Source organism: Fundulus heteroclitus, chromosome 2, assembly GCF_011125445.2.
Source record: "Fundulus heteroclitus isolate FHET01 chromosome 2, MU-UCD_Fhet_4.1, whole genome shotgun sequence".
Taxonomy (NCBI): domain Eukaryota; kingdom Metazoa; phylum Chordata; class Actinopteri; order Cyprinodontiformes; family Fundulidae; genus Fundulus; species Fundulus heteroclitus.
In genome coordinates this window covers 38382454-38399859 of record NC_046362.1, presented here as the reverse complement: position 1 = coordinate 38399859, position 17406 = coordinate 38382454, and the positions used below count along the sequence as shown (strand labels likewise).

At 43.2% G+C, this 17406-nt stretch overlaps 1 protein-coding gene across 2 annotated transcripts in view; it reads left to right on the top strand.

Moving 5' to 3' along the window:
* si:dkey-246g23.2 (solute carrier family 66 member 2) overlaps positions 1-17406 on the top strand; it is a 53565-nt gene that overhangs the window by 23653 nt on the left and 12506 nt on the right. For both annotated transcript variants that reach the window (XR_002428186.2, XM_012862938.3), the window contains exon 4: positions 16619-16835. Coding sequence is in view for 1 of the 2 variants with exons in the window: in XM_012862938.3 (XP_012718392.2) it covers positions 16619-16835 (217 nt within the window). In the remaining variant the exon portion in view is untranslated. The remainder of the gene's footprint in view (positions 1-16618; positions 16836-17406) is intronic.

The window sequence follows — 17406 nt, the reverse complement described above, 5'->3', positions numbered from 1 at the left end:
AGGCAAAGAGGATGCTGGGTAATATTTGCTTAAAGCTACATTTCTTTAAACCCGATAGAAAAAGTAGATGGACAACAGTGGAGGTCATCGGGTTTGACAGAGCCAGGATATGTTGTAACACCCGAGGAAACTGTTTCCAAAGTGTCCGAATGTGGAACTGATGTAAGGAGACCAGAGTAAGGCTAACTTTGCTTATGAGGTGAAAGGATATTTTAGATGCAGGTAATTTAGAGCTTTAGCGTCAGTCTCACCAGCTTTACATAAATATTTGTTTTATTCTGAACCTGAACACTGAACAACATTTTCATCTTTGCTCTTTTTTCTTTGTAACTTCCAAGTAGAGCTGCATCTTATTGATTATGTTTATTTCAAAAGGGACAATGCACATTACAGAGCGTGCCAGAATTATTCACTAAGGCTAATTTTCAGTTAAATAAATTGCAGAAAAAGAGTGATGATAGAAATGATGAAGTTTATTTTTTCTTTGCAGGTGTTGTTCTAGATATTTAATTTCCCGAAATACCAACTTTGAGCCCTACCGTGTAAATAAATCTGAGGAGGCCAGTGGAGCGGTGGCAGGAAGTTAATCTGTGTACCAGAGTTTCATACAGCAGGAGCTGACTCGCTCGTTCTCATTTATCTCAGAGCTGCAGGCGTCCGCCGCTGGCTGTTTGGGGCAAAAATGGACAGAAGCGCTGGAGTGAGAATGAATTTTAAAAGGTAGATTTGATGGTGATGGAGGATGGAGTCTGACAGTATGCTGGTGTTTTTTTTGTGAATCTGAAGCTGAAACAACTGTTTTAGCTGTGAGGACAACTGGAGCGGCTGATTTATGGCGTTCTATCAGCATTCATGCTAACACAGTGGTGGACTATCAGTCATTCTGCATTTTCTCTGCCATGCATGTTTACTAAACGCTGCGTAGAAGTAGCTGCTTTGGTATGCAGACTGTGAAGGTGGAGGGTCCCTGTCAGGGAAACGGTTCTGACTCTGACAGGAAACCCTCAAGTATCCCTGTTTATCTTCATGAAACAGGGATTATTGCTGGATTCATAAATAATGGAACAGAAGTGAAGTGGTCACAGATTGTTTGTTTTGGGTTATAGATTCCAGAGGAGCTAATTAATGAAGCTGCATCTTATTCGTGAGGCTGGGAAGAATAATACGGCGAGTTCAGAAGCTTTTATTGATGCAAAAATATGAGAAGCAAACTGTGATTCACTGGCAAGGTCACAGCTGCCCACAGTGGGAAGTCAGAGAAAAAAGGTTTCCTCACAGAGATTCACGTTACAGACCAAGAATAAAAGAAAACCTCTCTGTATTTTTATCTCAGTCATTGATTTACGTCTTCATCGTCCTCTTGTTGTTAGAAAGAAAAAAATATTTGTCATTGCAATAATATTTTGTCTTCTGCACTGAACTCATCGCTCAGAGAGCAGCAGGCATCCATCCATCCATTCATCCATCCATCCATCCATCCATCCTTCCATCAATCCATCCATCCATTCAATTCAATTCAATTCAATTCAATTCAATTTTATTTATATAGCGCCAAATCATGAAACATGTCATCTCAAGGCACTTTACAAAGTCAAGTTCAATCATATTATACAGATTGGGTCAGATTATACAGATTGGTCAAAAATGTCCTATATAAGGAAACCAGTTGATTGCATCAAAGTCCCGACAAGCAGCATTCACTCCTGGGGAACCGTAGAGCCACAGGAAGAGTCATCTGCATTGTACATGGCTTTGCTGCAATCCCTCATACTGAGCAAGCATGAAGCGACAGTGGGAAGAAAAACCACCCATTAACGGGAAAAAAAACCTCCGGCAGAACCGGGCTCAGTATGAACGGTCATCTGCCTCGACCGACTGGGGTTACAGAAGACAGAGCAGAGACACAACAAGAGAGACAAAAAAGCACAGAAGCACACATTGATCTAGTAATCTGTTCTACATTAGATGGTAGTAGCGGGTGAGCCGTCTTCTCTGGATGATGTCACAGTTAACAGAACGCCAGACCAGGTGTACCTACTATGAAGATAAAAGAGAGAGAACAGAAAGTTAAAGCAGAAATGACAACACATAATGCATAATTGAAGAACAGTAGAACTCAATGTAGTGAGAAAATTAGATCCTGATATACTCCAGTAACCTAAGCCTATAGCAGTAAAACTATAAAGGTAGCTGAGAGTAACATGAGTCACTAGTTATAATTTTTGTCAAAAAGAAAAGTTTTAAGCCTAGTCTTAAAAGTAGACAGGGTGTCTGCCTCACGGACCAAAACTGGGAGTTGGTTCCACAGGAGAGGAGCCTGATAGCTAAAGGATCTGCCTCCCATTCTACTTTTAGAGACTCTAGGAACCACCAGCAGACCTGCGGTCTGAGAGCGAAGTGCTCTGTTAGGAACATACGGGGTAATCAGAGCTCTGATATATGATGGAGTTTGATTATGAAGGGCTTTATATGTTAGAAGAAGAATTTTAAATTCTATTCTTGATTTAACAGGAAGCCAATGAAGGGAAGCTAAAATTGGAGAAATATGATCCCTCTTGTTGATTTTCATCAGAACTCTTGCTGCAGCATTTTGGATCAGCTGAAGGCTTTGAACTGCATTTTGTGGAATTCCTGATAGTAAAGAATTACAATAGTCCAGCCTTGAAGTAACAAATGCATGGACCAGTTTTTCAGCATCACTCCTGGACAGAATGTTTCTAATTCTGGCGATATTCCGGAGGTGAAAAAAGGAAACTCTGGAAACCTGTTTAATATGGGATTTAAATGACATGTCTTGGTCAAAAATAACACCAAGATTTTTTACTTTATTACCAGAGGCCAGGTTAATGCCACCCAGATTAAGTGATTGGTTAAGAAGTTTATTTTTTGAGGACTCTGGCCCAAAGATTAAAACTTCGGTCTTGTCAGAATTTAGATGCAGGAAATTTAAAGTCATCCAGCTTTTGATGTCATCAAGACATGACTGCAGTTGAAGTAATTGATTGGATTCATCAGGATTTATGGATAAATATAGCTGAGTATCATCAGCATAACAGTGGAAATTAATCCCATGCTGTCTGATAATTTTGCCAATCGGAAGCATATATATAGTAAAGAGAATTGGTCCAAGGACTGAACCCTGTGGTACTCCACAAGTGACCCTAGAGTTTGAGGAAGATTTATTATTAACATGAACAAATTGGAATCTGTCTGACAGATAAGATTTAAACCAGCCTAATGCTTTCCCCTTAATCCCTACAGTATGTTCAAGTCTTTGTAGGAGAATATTGTGATCAACTGTATCAAACGCAGCACTGAGATCTAACAGGACAAGTATAGACACAAGTCCATTATCTGAGGCCATGAGAATATCATTAGTGACCTTCACCAGAGCTGTTTCAGTGCTATGATGAGCTCTGAAGCCTGACTGAAACTCCTCAAGTAGGTCATTACTTTGTAAATGTTCACAAAGTTGATTAGCAACTACTTTCTCAAGAATTTTAGATAAGAAAAGAAGATTAGATATAGGTCTGTAATTTACTAACTCATCTTGATCAAGAGAAGGTTTCTTAAGTAAAGGTTTAATAACAGCTACTTTCAAAACCTGTGGTACATATCCATTTACTAAGGATAGATTAATCATGTCTAAAATAGTGCCACTGATCAAAGGGAATATGTCCTTAAACAACTTGGTTGGGATTGGGTCTAACATACAGGTAGAAGGTTTAGATGAAGCTAAAATTTTAGATAGCTCAGAAAGCTCTACTGCTTCTAAACAGTTCAAACACTGCGCAGATTCTAAAGATTCCTCCAATGCTGCCTCACTTACTGAGGACGAGGTAATCATGTTTGGGAGGATGCCAATTATTTTATTTTTAATGGCATCAATTTTATTTATGAAGAATCCCATAAAATCATTACTACTGAGAGCTAAGGGAATGGATGGATCAACAGAGCTGTGGCTCTGGGTAAGTTTGGCAACTGTACTAAAGAGAAATCTAGGATTATTTTTATTCTCTTCAATTAATGATGAAAAATATGCTGCTCTAACTCTGCGGAGGGTCTTGTTATACAACAATAGTCTGTCCCTCCAGATTAAGTAGGATTCCTCTTGGTGTGTAGAGCGCCATTTTCTCTCCAATTTCCTAACATTGTGCTTCAAGGAACGCAGCTCTGAATTAAACCAAGGAGCCAGCTTCCTGTGAATAATCACCTTCTTTTTCAAGGGAGCTACATTGTCTAATGCAGAACGCAATGAGGAAGTCACATTGTTAGCAAAGGTATCGATTTGTGAATGGGAAGAAACAGCAATGCTGCCATCTACAGGGCATTTCTGCAATACTGAGGATATTAAGAAGGGGACAGACTCTTTAAGTTTTGATACAGCATTATCCGATAAAAATCTACTATAATGGAACCCTCTTTTGGGGGTGGAGAATTCAGTTAGATTAAACTCAAATGTTATTAAAAAATGATCAGACAGGACAGGGTTGTGAGGAAATACTGTTAATTCTTCACAATCAATGCCATATGTCAGCACAAGGTCTAAAGTATGGAGCCGAGAGTGCGTCGGTTCATGCACATTTTGAGCAAAACCAATTGAATCTAGGATAGTTTTAAAGGCTACACTAAGGTTATCACATTCAGTGTCAACATGGATGTTAAAATCACCCACTATAATAGCCTTATCAGTATTTAACACCAAATCAGATAAGAAATCTGACAACTCATCCAAAAACTGAGTGTAAGGGCCTGGTGGACGATACAAAACAACAAACAGAAGAGGTTTTATTGCTTTGCAGTGTGGATGAGGGAAACTGAGGGTTAAATGTTCAAAAGAACTGTAATTATTAGTTGGCCTGGGACTAATTAATAAATCAGACTGAAAGATAGTTGCCACTCCTCCTCCTCTTCCCACAGATCTGGGAATGTGGAAATTTGAATAACTGGAGGGGGTTGACTCATTTATACTAACGTAGTCCTCTTGTAGCCAGGTTTCTGTGAGACAAAACAAATCAATCTGATTATCAGAAATCAATTCATTAACTAACAAAGTCTTTGGAGGGAGAGACCTTATATTTAATAGACCACATTTTATTATTTTATTTTTAGGTTCAAGGTGAACCATATTGATTTTTATTAGGTTTTTATGATTTGTTCCTTTTAGATCAGTTTTTGATCTGTTAAGTTTTGGCCGTGGGAAAGACACCGTCTCAATAGGGTAATGGGTGGGTAACAGTACAGAAGCTGCAGAGAGGTGTGTTAAACTACGGCTCTGCTTCCTGGTCTGGACCCTGGGTTGTCAGCATTTAGGAGAACTAATAAATCCGGCCAGATTCCTAGAAAGAAGAGCTGCACCATCCAAAGTAGGATGGATGCCGTCTCTCCGGATCAGAGCAGGTTTTCCCCAGAAAGTTCTCCAGTTATCAATGTAGCCCACGTCGTTTTCTGGACACCACCTAGACAACCAGCGGTTGAATGATGACATGCGGCTAAACATGTCATCACTGGTCAGATCAGGCAGGGGACCAGAGAAAATTACAGAGTCCGACATAGTTTTAGCAAACTCACAAACCGAAGCAACACCAACTTTGGTGACCTCTGATCGGCGTGACCGGGTGTCATTACCGCCAGCGTGAATAACAATTTTGCGGTATTTACGCTTATCCTTAGCCAGTAGTTTTAGGTAGGATTCTATGTCGCCTGTTCTGGCCCCTGGTAGGCATTTAACTATGGTCCCTGGTTTCTTTAGTGCCACATTTCTTATTATGGAGCTGCCAATAATTAAGGTCGGCTCCTCGGCGAGATTGTCGCTCAGAGGGGAAAATTTATTAGAAACGCAGATGGGTTGGTGGTGATCTGGGGTCTGTAATCTAGAGCTATGCTTCCTACGAACTGTCACCCAGCCAGCCTGGTTACCAGGCTGCTCGGGTGCTACTGCTTTAGGTTCGCTACGTGAAGTTACTCTATGCGGCTCCGCGCTAGCAAAAGAGCGGCTATCAGCTGGTTTTTCAACAGCACGGAGCCGGGTCTCCAATTCTGACACCCTCGCCTCCAAAGCTACAAAAACACTACATTTATTACATGTACCATCATCACTAAAGGAGGCAGAGGAATAACTGAACATCTGACACAGAGAGCAGCAGATAGGAGACTTAGTCAGAGCCGGAGAAGCCATTATGAGGCTAAGGCTTGGCTAGCGCTAGGCTAGCGCTAGGCTAAAGCTAGGCTAACGCCCTATTATCACGCCAAAGAACAAACCGTGTGAAACACGAGGAGTTCCCAAACGTGATGAGCAGCCACAGACAATGTTTTAAAAGTGCTTATGTTTGGAAACAGATGTTACAGCAAAGAGGTTTAAAGATAAAAAGCGAGAGAGCCTGGAGCAGAGCTCCGTCGTTCACACAGCAACAACAGGAAGTGACGCAATACGCCTTACCGCAAACAGGTAAGGCGTTCATTCATTCATCCACCCATCCATCCATCCATCCATACATCCATCCCTCCATCCATCCATCCATCCATCCATCCATCCATCCATCCATACATACATCCACCCATCCATCCATCCATCCATACATCCATCCATACATCCACCCATCCATCCATCCATCCATCCATCCATACATACATACATACATCCACCCATCCATCCATCCATCCATCCATCCATACATACATACATCCATCCATCCATACATACATCCACCCATCCATCCATCCATCCATCCATCCATCCATCCATTCATTCATCCACCCATCCATCCATTCATTCATCCATTCATTCATCCACCCATCCATCCATTCATCCATCCATTCATCCATTCATTCCTCCATCCATCCATCCACCCATCCATCCACCCATCCATCCATTCATTCATTCATTCATTCATTCATTCATTTATTCATTCATTCATTCATTCATTCACTTATCCATTCATCCACCCATCCATCCATTCATTTATCCATCCATCCATTCATTCATTCATTTATCCATCCATCCACCCATCCATCTATTCATCCATCCATCATCCCTCTATCCATCCATCCATCCATCCATCCATCCATTTATCCATTCATCCACCCATCAATCCATTCATTTATCCATCCATTCATTCATTAATTTATCCATTCATTCATTCATTCATTCATTCATTCATTCATCCATCCATCCATCCATCACTCCATCCATTCATTAATTCATTCATTCATCCATCCATTTATCCATTCATATATCCATTCATCCACCAATCCATCCATTCATTTATCCATCCATCCATCCATCCATTCATTCATTCACTTATCCATGCAGCCACCAGCCATCCATTCAGGGATCCAGCATCCAGCATTCAGCAGGAGCAGCCATCCACCCATCCAGCGAGGCAGCCAGCCAGCAGCCCGCGAGCCAGCCAGCCAGCCATCCAGCCATGCCAGCCATCCAGCCACCCAACAGCCAGACATCCATCCAGCCAGCCAGACAGCCATACAGACAGCCACCCAGCCAGCCATCCATCCAGCCAGCCAGCCAGCCAGCCAGCCAGGCATTCAGCCACCCAGCCAGCCAGGCAGGCATCCAGGCATTCAGCCACCCAGCCAGCCAGGCAGCCAGCCAGATCCATTCATTCCGCCAGCCAGCACCCAGCCAGCCAGCCAGCCAGCCAGGCAGGCAGCATTCAGGCATTCAGGCATTTAGGCATTCAGGCATTCATTCATCAGCCAGCCAGCCATTCAGGCAGGATTTATCCAGCCAGCCACCCAGCAGCGAGGCAGCCAGCCATCAGCCCGAGCATCCAGCCATCCATCCATCCAGCCAGCCAGGGAGCCAGCCACCCAGCAAGCAGGCAGGGATCCAGCCAGGCAGGCAGGAAGGGAGCCATTCAGGCAGGCATTCAGGCAGGCATCCAGCCAGCCAGCACGCCATTCAGGCAGGCAGGCAGGCAGCCAGCCAGGGGCCATTCAGAGATCCATTCATCCACCAAGCCAGCCAGGCATTTAGCCAGCCAGCCATCCAGGCAGGCAGGCACGGAGCCATTCAGCCACCCAGCCAGCCAGGCATTTATCCATCCATCCAGGCAGGCAGGCAGGGATCCAGCCAGCCATCCACCATCCATCTATTCATCCATCCATCATCCCTCTATCCATCCATCCATCCATCCATCCATCCATTTATCCATTCATATATCCATTCATCCACCAATCCATCCATCCATCACTCCATCCATCCATCCATTCATCTCTCCATTCATTCATTCATTCCATCATCCATCCATCCATTCATCCACCCATCCATCAATCACTCCATCCATCCATTCATTCATTCATTCATTCATTCATCCATCCATCCATTTTTCCATTCATCCATCCATCCATCCATCCATTCATCTATCCATTCATTCATTCATTCCATCCATCCATCCTCCCCTCATTCAGGCAAACCTGTAACATTTGGATTTGTCGTTTGAATGTTCAGCAAGAATAACTTTTATAAAATGCGACTCATTAAGTTAATAAATATTCGTTTTTTCTCTGTAAATATTTATTTATGACAGATTGCTGGCAGACTTTACGGCAGATGTGTCCAAAGCGTGATGACTGAGGCGGCTGCTATGTGGCTGTAATTACAGAGCAACACTGTGGTTTGTTGTTACTTCATTTCCTTTTGTTAGTTTATGTTGCACAGAAGCTAAAGACAGAGGGAGACACTTCCAGCAAATCCAAACCCAGATAAACAAAACCAGCAGAAAACAGGAACCAGAGAGGCGGTTTTAAAACTAACATGACCCAGAAATCTGAGCCAAACAAAGAACTGTTGTTTTATTTATTGTTGTTTTTGGCCATTTTCTAACATTTTCAAACCTTTTCATCCAGCAGCTGATGAACACATATAATCAGAAACACAGATATGTCTTCTTAGGTAGTAAAACATACATATACTGTATATTATTTCTCTTTAACCTGACTTAAAAACTTTGAATGATTGTGTCAGTTTTACAGAATTGGAAATGGTCTCATCACTGATCCTACAGCATCTGGATGTTTTTCTTTTAAAAGATTTCTCTATTGATACACAATAAATGGCAATGATCTTGTGCAAGCGTAGAAATTAGAATCATATTTGATAATTACACCAGTCTTCTGTTGCACTTAGTGAACAATGTTTAATTGTTCACTTACTTGTGAGGCGTTTTCTGTACTGCCGTTAACTTTTCCTTTAAACGCGACACGGTTCTCTGTGCTTCCGTTCCTCGGCTAATTCAAGCTAGAACATCTTAACTTGGAGCCTTTGCTGCTCTGAAAAGGCCAATTAGGGGAACGCTGTTCTTTGTTTCAACGAGCACAGTTTGCCAGAGTTGCTGCCATTTATATCAAAAGTAACCTCTCTAATATAAAACTCACCCAGAGCAGCAATTATCGGTCCTTCTGTTAACTCAGGGGTGTCAAACTTATTTCTATACGGGGCCACTTTGGCGTCATGAAGTCATTAAAAGGGCCGGTTGCACGTGTATAGACGATACTTTTCATTTCATAATTTCATTCCAGTTCAGATAGAAGTATAAAAAAATGCACATTAACATAAAAGTAGCAACCTTAGGCCTGGTTTATACAGTTTATCTGCAAAAAAAGTTGATATTGGGGTGAGTTACACTTACAGGAGGCACAGTTTTAGCCACTTTATACACTTTAAAAGGATATATGCCTCTACTTTATGACATTATATGCCTTTTTTTTTTGGCTCTTGAGGGCCAGATAACTTACTTTGACGGGCCTTGAGTTTGACACCTGTGCGTTAACTTAACCACAAAATCCGCTGGAGGAACGAACTTTCCTAGGAAGAATACAATAAGAGGAACGTACATTGGAGTAGACGATAAGAACAGCAATAGATATGAAACGTTTTTGACTTTTTTAGTTTCTGAAAAAGCTTTGAAGTTTAAAGAAATGAAATGAGTTTTAATCAGTAAGTAAACTTTCTTTTCATAGCACCTTTCAAGGGTCAACAACCACAAAACATAAAAAACAAGCGTAAAAATTTGAGTTATTCTAATAAACCGAAATGTTTTAATAGAAGAGGCAGATTTGTTGTGTGTGCGGTTCCAGTTGGGCCAGTATGAACCAGATGCATTCACTGAGAGGTCAGACGGTCTCTTTTAGTGTTAGGTAATGGCTGAACAATCCTGTCTATGCTGTTAATAATTCAGAATGAACACAGAAAGTTAAGAAGGTTTGAGTATATTATCTGGACCTTTTCTTCCTGTCCTCCCTCAGACCTGTTTAACCGAGCTGTGTGTCACAGAGACGCACCGATCACAGTTATCAGGCCATTTTTAACCCTGCTCACATTAATCTAGGCAGATTCAGATTTGTCTTCAGGAACTATGATAGTAAAAGATAGAAGAACAGTAATCATAATATTTACTGAACAGGCTTTTACTAATTTAAGACAAAGACAAGATTATGGCAGAGTTCTCATTTTAAATTGTCCTTATATTCTTATATTAGTAGTGTGCACCACTAGCGTTGCTGGAACGTCAGTTTGCTTCGTATGTTCCTTTAAGAATACGGATCCATACCTTAACTCTGAGATTTCCAAAAAGCTGCAGAGATTTCAAAGCCAATCATGTTCAGTGAAAGACGGAGGTGGGAAGCTTAACCAGATAAAAACGGAGCATCGTTGCTGGACTTGTTCAGCCTTCCTGTTATCTGCTGAAAGTCTCGTTCTCTCTCAAGCTGAGAATTCCTCTCAGGTCCGTTTATCTTAGTCGTAAAACACTTTAGTCTATTGTTCCAGTTGGTGAAAAGTTTCCTGTCCTGGGAAGCACAGCCAGTTGCATCAACTCGTTAACTTTGCAGCAATCACTCCTCCTGAACATGCATGTGGTGATGGTGGAAAGGAAATCTGCCAGTTGGTTCCAGTTGTTGGTGCATCTCTGATTCTCTTCCTTTGATGATTGCTGCGCGTTTCGTCCCATGTGAAGTTTTCAGAGTTCATTTTTAGCTTCGGAGAGACAAATGCTCACCTTAGTCTCTCCTTCTTCCTCGTGATCTGCTGGTTGCTGGTTTAAAGGCCATGTTGCATTGCTCATGTGCCTCTTCAGATCTTGTCTATTTGCAAATAGTGAACTGAGCATGAAACAGACAGACTACAAAAAGCCACTTTCACACATCTCAAAAACAAAAAGAGCTCAAGAGAACTGAGGCGTTTCCTTCTGTGCTGAGTCAGCATATCTCCAGGCTGTCACTAGCAATCTCCATCTCTCCATCTGTCTGCTCCCTTCCTCCCTTCTTTCTGCTCGGCCTGATGAGTAAAGCCTCTCTCTGACTCCAGACTTTCCTCCTTCCCTTCATTTAAACCTCCGTGTTTCAATTTTTTTTCATCTCCTCCTTCGTTTCCACGGCTCGTTAGATTCCAACGCTGCTGACTTAGGGTCTAGACTTTTCTGCTTCACAACTGCAAATGCAAAATCTATTACAGCTCCAGACTTCCAGCGTCTTGGACTTGCACAAATTCATTCCCTTCTCCCAGCTGGGTAACTTCTTAAACTAACTTTGTTCACAGGTACTGAAGTCCTCCAGGCTGCTTCCATGGCCGGTTTAGTAATTGAACCGTTTGATTTTAAATGAGGTCCATGTAAGCGGAGACGGCCTCGCTGTCGTCCGTGTGGCCAGAGTAATAATGCCCGTCAGACAGAGGGGTTCAGTTTGCAGAAGGCCGAGCCGCGTGTCGTCGTTAAAGCCACCCAAACACTAACGACGAGTTTTAGAGGAGGGAACCGGTCGATGCAGGACACGAGTGCAGGACATTATCAACAGGGATGCTTTGCATGAATGATGCAGAGCTTTCTCTCTTCTGTTAAAGTCTTCCGGCAATTGAATTATGCAGGTAAACACAGGAGGCGGCGTGGCTGAGAGATGAAACGGGATGAGACGCAGTGGAGAGGGAGCGGGCGTGAAACCAAGGGATGCTGCTGAGGCGCCTATGAAAATAGATTGGACTGAAGTAAAAGGAACAAGAGGAGAGTGTCGCCAACATCTGAGTGTGTGTGTGTGTGTGTGTGTGTGGGGGGGGGGGGGGGTGATAGGCTTTACAAAAGGATGGGGGAGAGTAAGCCAAGGCGAGAAGGGAAGATGAAACACGTTAAAGACTCAGAGGAAAGTTTTAATGCTCTGGAAGTTGGTTGTAATTTCAAAATATCTCTGCTGTCACGGCAGCTGCTGCTGCTGTCAGCAGAGCAGAACTCCACCACCTCAGAACCCATGGAGCTTTTATCTGTCGGCTAAATAAGAGGCCCTCCAGGCTCTGCAGCCCCCCCTCTGCTTGCTGCCAGCGGCTGCATCCACTCTGATTGTGATTTGAAGTAAAGAGCCATCAGCAGAGGAGAGAGGTGTTGTGAATGGATGGTAAAGAGTCTTCATTCAGTCTGCAGCTTCAGTTCATGTCATCATTTGTGACAGAACGCGCGCGTGTGTGTGTGTGTGTGTGTGTGTGTGTGTGTGTGTGTGTGTGTGTGTGTGTGTGTGTATGTGTGTGTGTGTGTGTGTGTGTGTGTGTGTGTGTGTGTGTGTGTGTGTGTGTGTGTGTGTGTGTGTTGTTCTCCTTCCTCACACCTTGTTCTGCCTGTCAGCTGTGGGCAATGTGTCGTTTGCAGGCAATAAATCCATTAATCACATCGGCTGTTTGCTGCAAACATGCTGCTCTGCACTCGATGCGACGCGTCTCACTCCCGGTGAGAAACCGCCGCCGCAGCTCACCGGACGTTTCATCACGAGGTGCAAATGACCAACGCATGGATAATGTGATATTTATGACTACAGGGCCCCCAGGTGGATGTTACCTTGACACATAACATCTGATCAAGCATCAGGTTCAACCCTTCATAGAAACGGTGATTGCTGATGGCTGTTTCCTCCTCCAGCTGATTCCTGCTCCCTGACACAGACCAGAACACCTCCAATGTTCCCCACATCTCAATCCAGGGTGGTTCCACCGCAGAACCTCCAGGAGGTGAAGGATCTGCTGCTGACATCTTGGTGCCAGGCACCACAGCACACCTTCAGGGTCTTCTGTTAGTCAATTCAGACTTATTTATATAGCATCAATTCACAAAACGCGTCGTTGTTATGAAGCTCTTTCCAAAGTCAGTTCAATCAAATCCTCCAGACAGGCTGGTGAAATGTTTCCATCTGAGGAAACCCAGCAGGTTGCAACAGTCATTAACCTGCAGGATGAGCGTAGAGCCACAGGGGACAGTTGCTGGCTTTGCAGCAATCCCTCATACTGAGCATGCATGAGGCGACAGTGGAGAGGAAACACATAGCTACTGGATGTCTGTGAGAGAAACGGCGTCAGCGACTGAAAGCCGTGTTGAAGCGGACGGCCTGCCCTCTCTCTAAGGTTTTCCTCTCCAGGCTGCTGGCCCACCGGACCTTCTGAGGATAGCGGAGGACTGTTTACACCGTTTAGGTGCACAAAGCACCAATTTAGGCTTTGCATGTAACAAAAAATGATTTTTGTTCTGCTCATAGTGCTCAAAGTATGTTTATGTTAAATGTTCGAGCTCTGCAAACAACCTGAATTAATTCTGCCTTCCAGGTCTTTCTCTTGATGTGACTTTAAAGGTCCATTTCCACATCAGGAACATTTTACAGGATTTAGAGACGTTTTTCTGGAGCTTTTTAGTCGCTGCTTTTTCACTACAACTACCTGGATAAAAACAGATAATCCAGGTGGAAATGTATCCCAGTATCCTTCCTGGATAAGAAGGTTGTACTTCTGCACCTACCCTGAATCTTTTCCCCCCCAGCAATAGACCTTAACTTTCCCAGATTAAACTCCTACAAAGTTCAGATTTCATGTTATTTCTAACTGTTTAAATCACAGAATTCAACATTCCTTGTCATGGGGCCAGAGGGAATAAATCCTCCAGTCAAAAAAAGATTTCAGGTTTTTAACAATTTACGTTCCTTGACACAAATGTCGACGGTGCTGCAGTGGCCAGGGACTTCTCCCCTCCCCCACCTGTTTCCTTTTCCCTCACTGATAAAGAAAAACAACTTCTTTCAGTTTTGACCTGTTGTCAGACATAAAGGATATAGAATAGATTATCCTGTATACATTATCACGAATACAACAAAACTCAGGGGAGAAAGTCTATTTTTCCCCAAACTCAGTTACCATCTGATTGGTCTAACGGGTGTTGTGCTGAGCGGGGGTTCAGTTGTTGGTTCAGACGCTGTGATGCCAGATTATGGAGAGATTGACCGGTGATTATTGTCGGTAGAATGATAATATGCTAATTTGGATGCAGGAGTGCTGGCCTTGTGGTTAGAGAGCCGGCGTTTGCTGAAGGTCCCCAAAGGTCTGTGGTTCGATACTCGCCTGTCGCTCTGGGTCCCCGAGCATGACCCTTGACCCCAGATTGATCGCTGTGCTCCGCTCAGCATGGCGGCACGCTGCGCCCTGAAGGGATGGGTTAAACGCAGAGATTTCCCTTCTGTGGAGCTGTAAAGGATTATTTTAGTTCATTTTCTGTTTTTTTTGTGTACAAACCAGGATATTTCTTCTCAGAGTTATTGCTCTGGGAGAATCTCATGCAGGTTATAGAGTCAGGCCGCTGTAAACGGATCACTGGTTCTACTTTTGTTGCTGAAAATCACAGGTTTTTGGCTTTTATTCCCTCTCCCACACAAACGCTCAGCGGCTGAACATAACCCCAGCATCGCTGCAGTTAATTTCCAAATCTATTACTGTCAAAGATTCCAGAAAGGTTTTATTGTTTAAACTCGTGTTTCAGACTGTAACTGCTGTGATGCAGTCATAAATCACTGCTTCACCGGGCTCGGTTTCTTTGTCTCCTGGTCCTGCAGGCGGTCACATCTTTTCAGCTCTGTGACGCTGCCTGCATGTTTGCAGACATGAACAGATATTCCTACCAGAACAACAGGAAAGGTTTCACTGTTGTGTTTGTGCCAGAGCTGCTAGTTTTACTATGTTCAGGTCAGAAACAGCAAACAGAAGCCAACTTCTCAGCATCAGTGGAAATATTTCAGGACGCGTCGCCATAGTGGAAATACACCGAATAAACATTTAGGTTTACTGGAAGCTTATTGTTAGACGTGACCTTTGGGTTGGCCTTCCACTCATAATCTAGATCCAATATATTATTTTTGCTTCAACCAGAATTTCCCTAATAGGTCAGCTGGAGACCAGAACTGATCAGTTTTACCTTCATGGGTTCTGATCGGTGGTGGATAGGTAAGCCGAACCCTCAGGGTTCATGAGGCTACTTTAATGAATATCTGCACCGCTGACTTATTAGCGAGAGAACACGGCTAACTTCAATATTTACAGCTTTTTTACCTCTGAAGACGTTACGCCTCGAAACAAAAGACCCACGCAGTCGCAGCGGCGGATGCTTTTCCTCGTCTCCCATGCAGGAGCATAACACTGGTGTAATTTCAGCTTGTCACCAGAGAGGGCGACGTCTGCAAAAACACAGGAACTTTTGCTCCTTTAAAGAACCCAAGAAGCATATTTTGTGTTACTGCGAGTCTGTGAAAATGGGAATTGTTGTGTCAGATGTGAGAAGGGAAATTGGCCCAATGACTGTCTGTGATCATTAAATGTGAGAAATCTTCTGTGTAATCAGACTGGAAGACGAGTAGCATTCACCTAAAACGCTGCTTCACATGCTGTCCTGCTTTGTGATGCTTTGCACACAACCATTAACAGTTGGTGGTTAGGCGCTGAATGCATTAATCACCAACATGCAGGCGAGGTCTTCCCAGCATTAGAGTAACAGCTGTATGTGGAGCGGCCAGGAGCTCTGCAGCATCCGTAGCCATGCTTCAGTCACCACTCTAACTAATGTGCTCTTATTTAGCCATCAATCCCCTTTAGCTGATGTCAGCTGGTTTTCACAGCTCAGTGGTCGTACTCCGTCTCCCTGAGATGTTCAGACTCCTCACGCTATGGTCCATTGATAAAGTCGCTGATGGCTGATAGAAATGTTAATGTGGTAGATGTGGCATGTTTCTGCGACATCCTTCCTTTTCTAGTTGCTGCACAGGATGCTTACCGACGCTGTTTGTTTGGTGAGCATGGTCTGAATGCAGTTCTCTGTCCACCTGTGCTAACATATTTGCAAAGGTAGGAAAAGGACAATGTGTGTGACTAAAGGAGCTTAAACCTGAGGTAATAACATAAATAAATATACAGCCTGGACCTCCCTAAGGCCAACTGTTAAAGAATAGAAACGTAATAACTTTTCACTGCTGACTTCATCTTTGGTCCGTTAACTTCTGCATTTAAACCAGATTGATTTAGGAGTGCTGGCTCTGCAGATTCATGTTGATCCCTTCCTGAAACGCTCCTGGTGCTGCTGGGCTTCAGTTTCTACACATTATAACATAATACACATTATAACATAATACACATTATAACATAATACAGGCTCTGCTGTCTGATGGCTACGCTCTGAATCCCCCTCAGAGCGTCGCTCCCGCTCCTCCATCTGCTCCACCTGTCATGTATTCATATTAACTTTTTCCTGTCAACAATCCAGATTAAAAGCTTGGACCAGAAACATGATTTCTTTCCTCTCTTTACCTTTTTCTCCAGACTGGGACTTGCACTACTTCTGGAGGTGGAGTGCCTTTGAGGACTACCTGCTCTTCTGCTTCGGCTTCACCGTGGCCTCGGCTGTGGTCACCCTGCTGCTGCTGGACTCCGCCATGTTTGTTGAGGCGCTCGGCTCCCTGGCGGTGATGTTCGAGGCGATGCTCGGCGTCCCGCAGCTGCTGCAAAACCTCCACAACCGCTCCACCAAAGGAATGAGGTACGGCTCCGCCTGACTCACTGCTGTCGGTCTAGGAAACAGACATTTCATGTGGAATGAATTAGGGCTGCACAATTAATCGCATTTTCAATATAATCGCAATTGAAAAAATCGCAATTTCCGAATCGCAGAGGTCTGCAATTTTTGGCTATGTAACAATTAATGGATCCGACGCGTCCTTTAGGTGTCGGAATATGTTTAAAGTAGGTTTGCTCCACATGGAAGGGAAGAGAGTTGCAGCAGTGAGATAATCTAACTTTATTACTTGTTTTAGAGTTTATATAATCATACATAGCATTAAGTTCTGGTCAATCAGTTTAATACATAGACTTGTTTGTTGGTTGCACTTTATGTTCAACAAGAATTGATGTCCAAATCAATTAAAAATCTGTTCTCTTGAGTAATATTCTGATTGATAAAAACATTAAAAGTTCTCTTTTTAAATAGTTCTTGTTTACAAACATCTTTATCTAGAGACCATTTTTGAGTCTTGTGGTTAATGCAGAGAAAATGCAAAATCCAATCGCAATTTTGGTTAAAATATATTGTAGGCAGAACTCAATCATTTCTG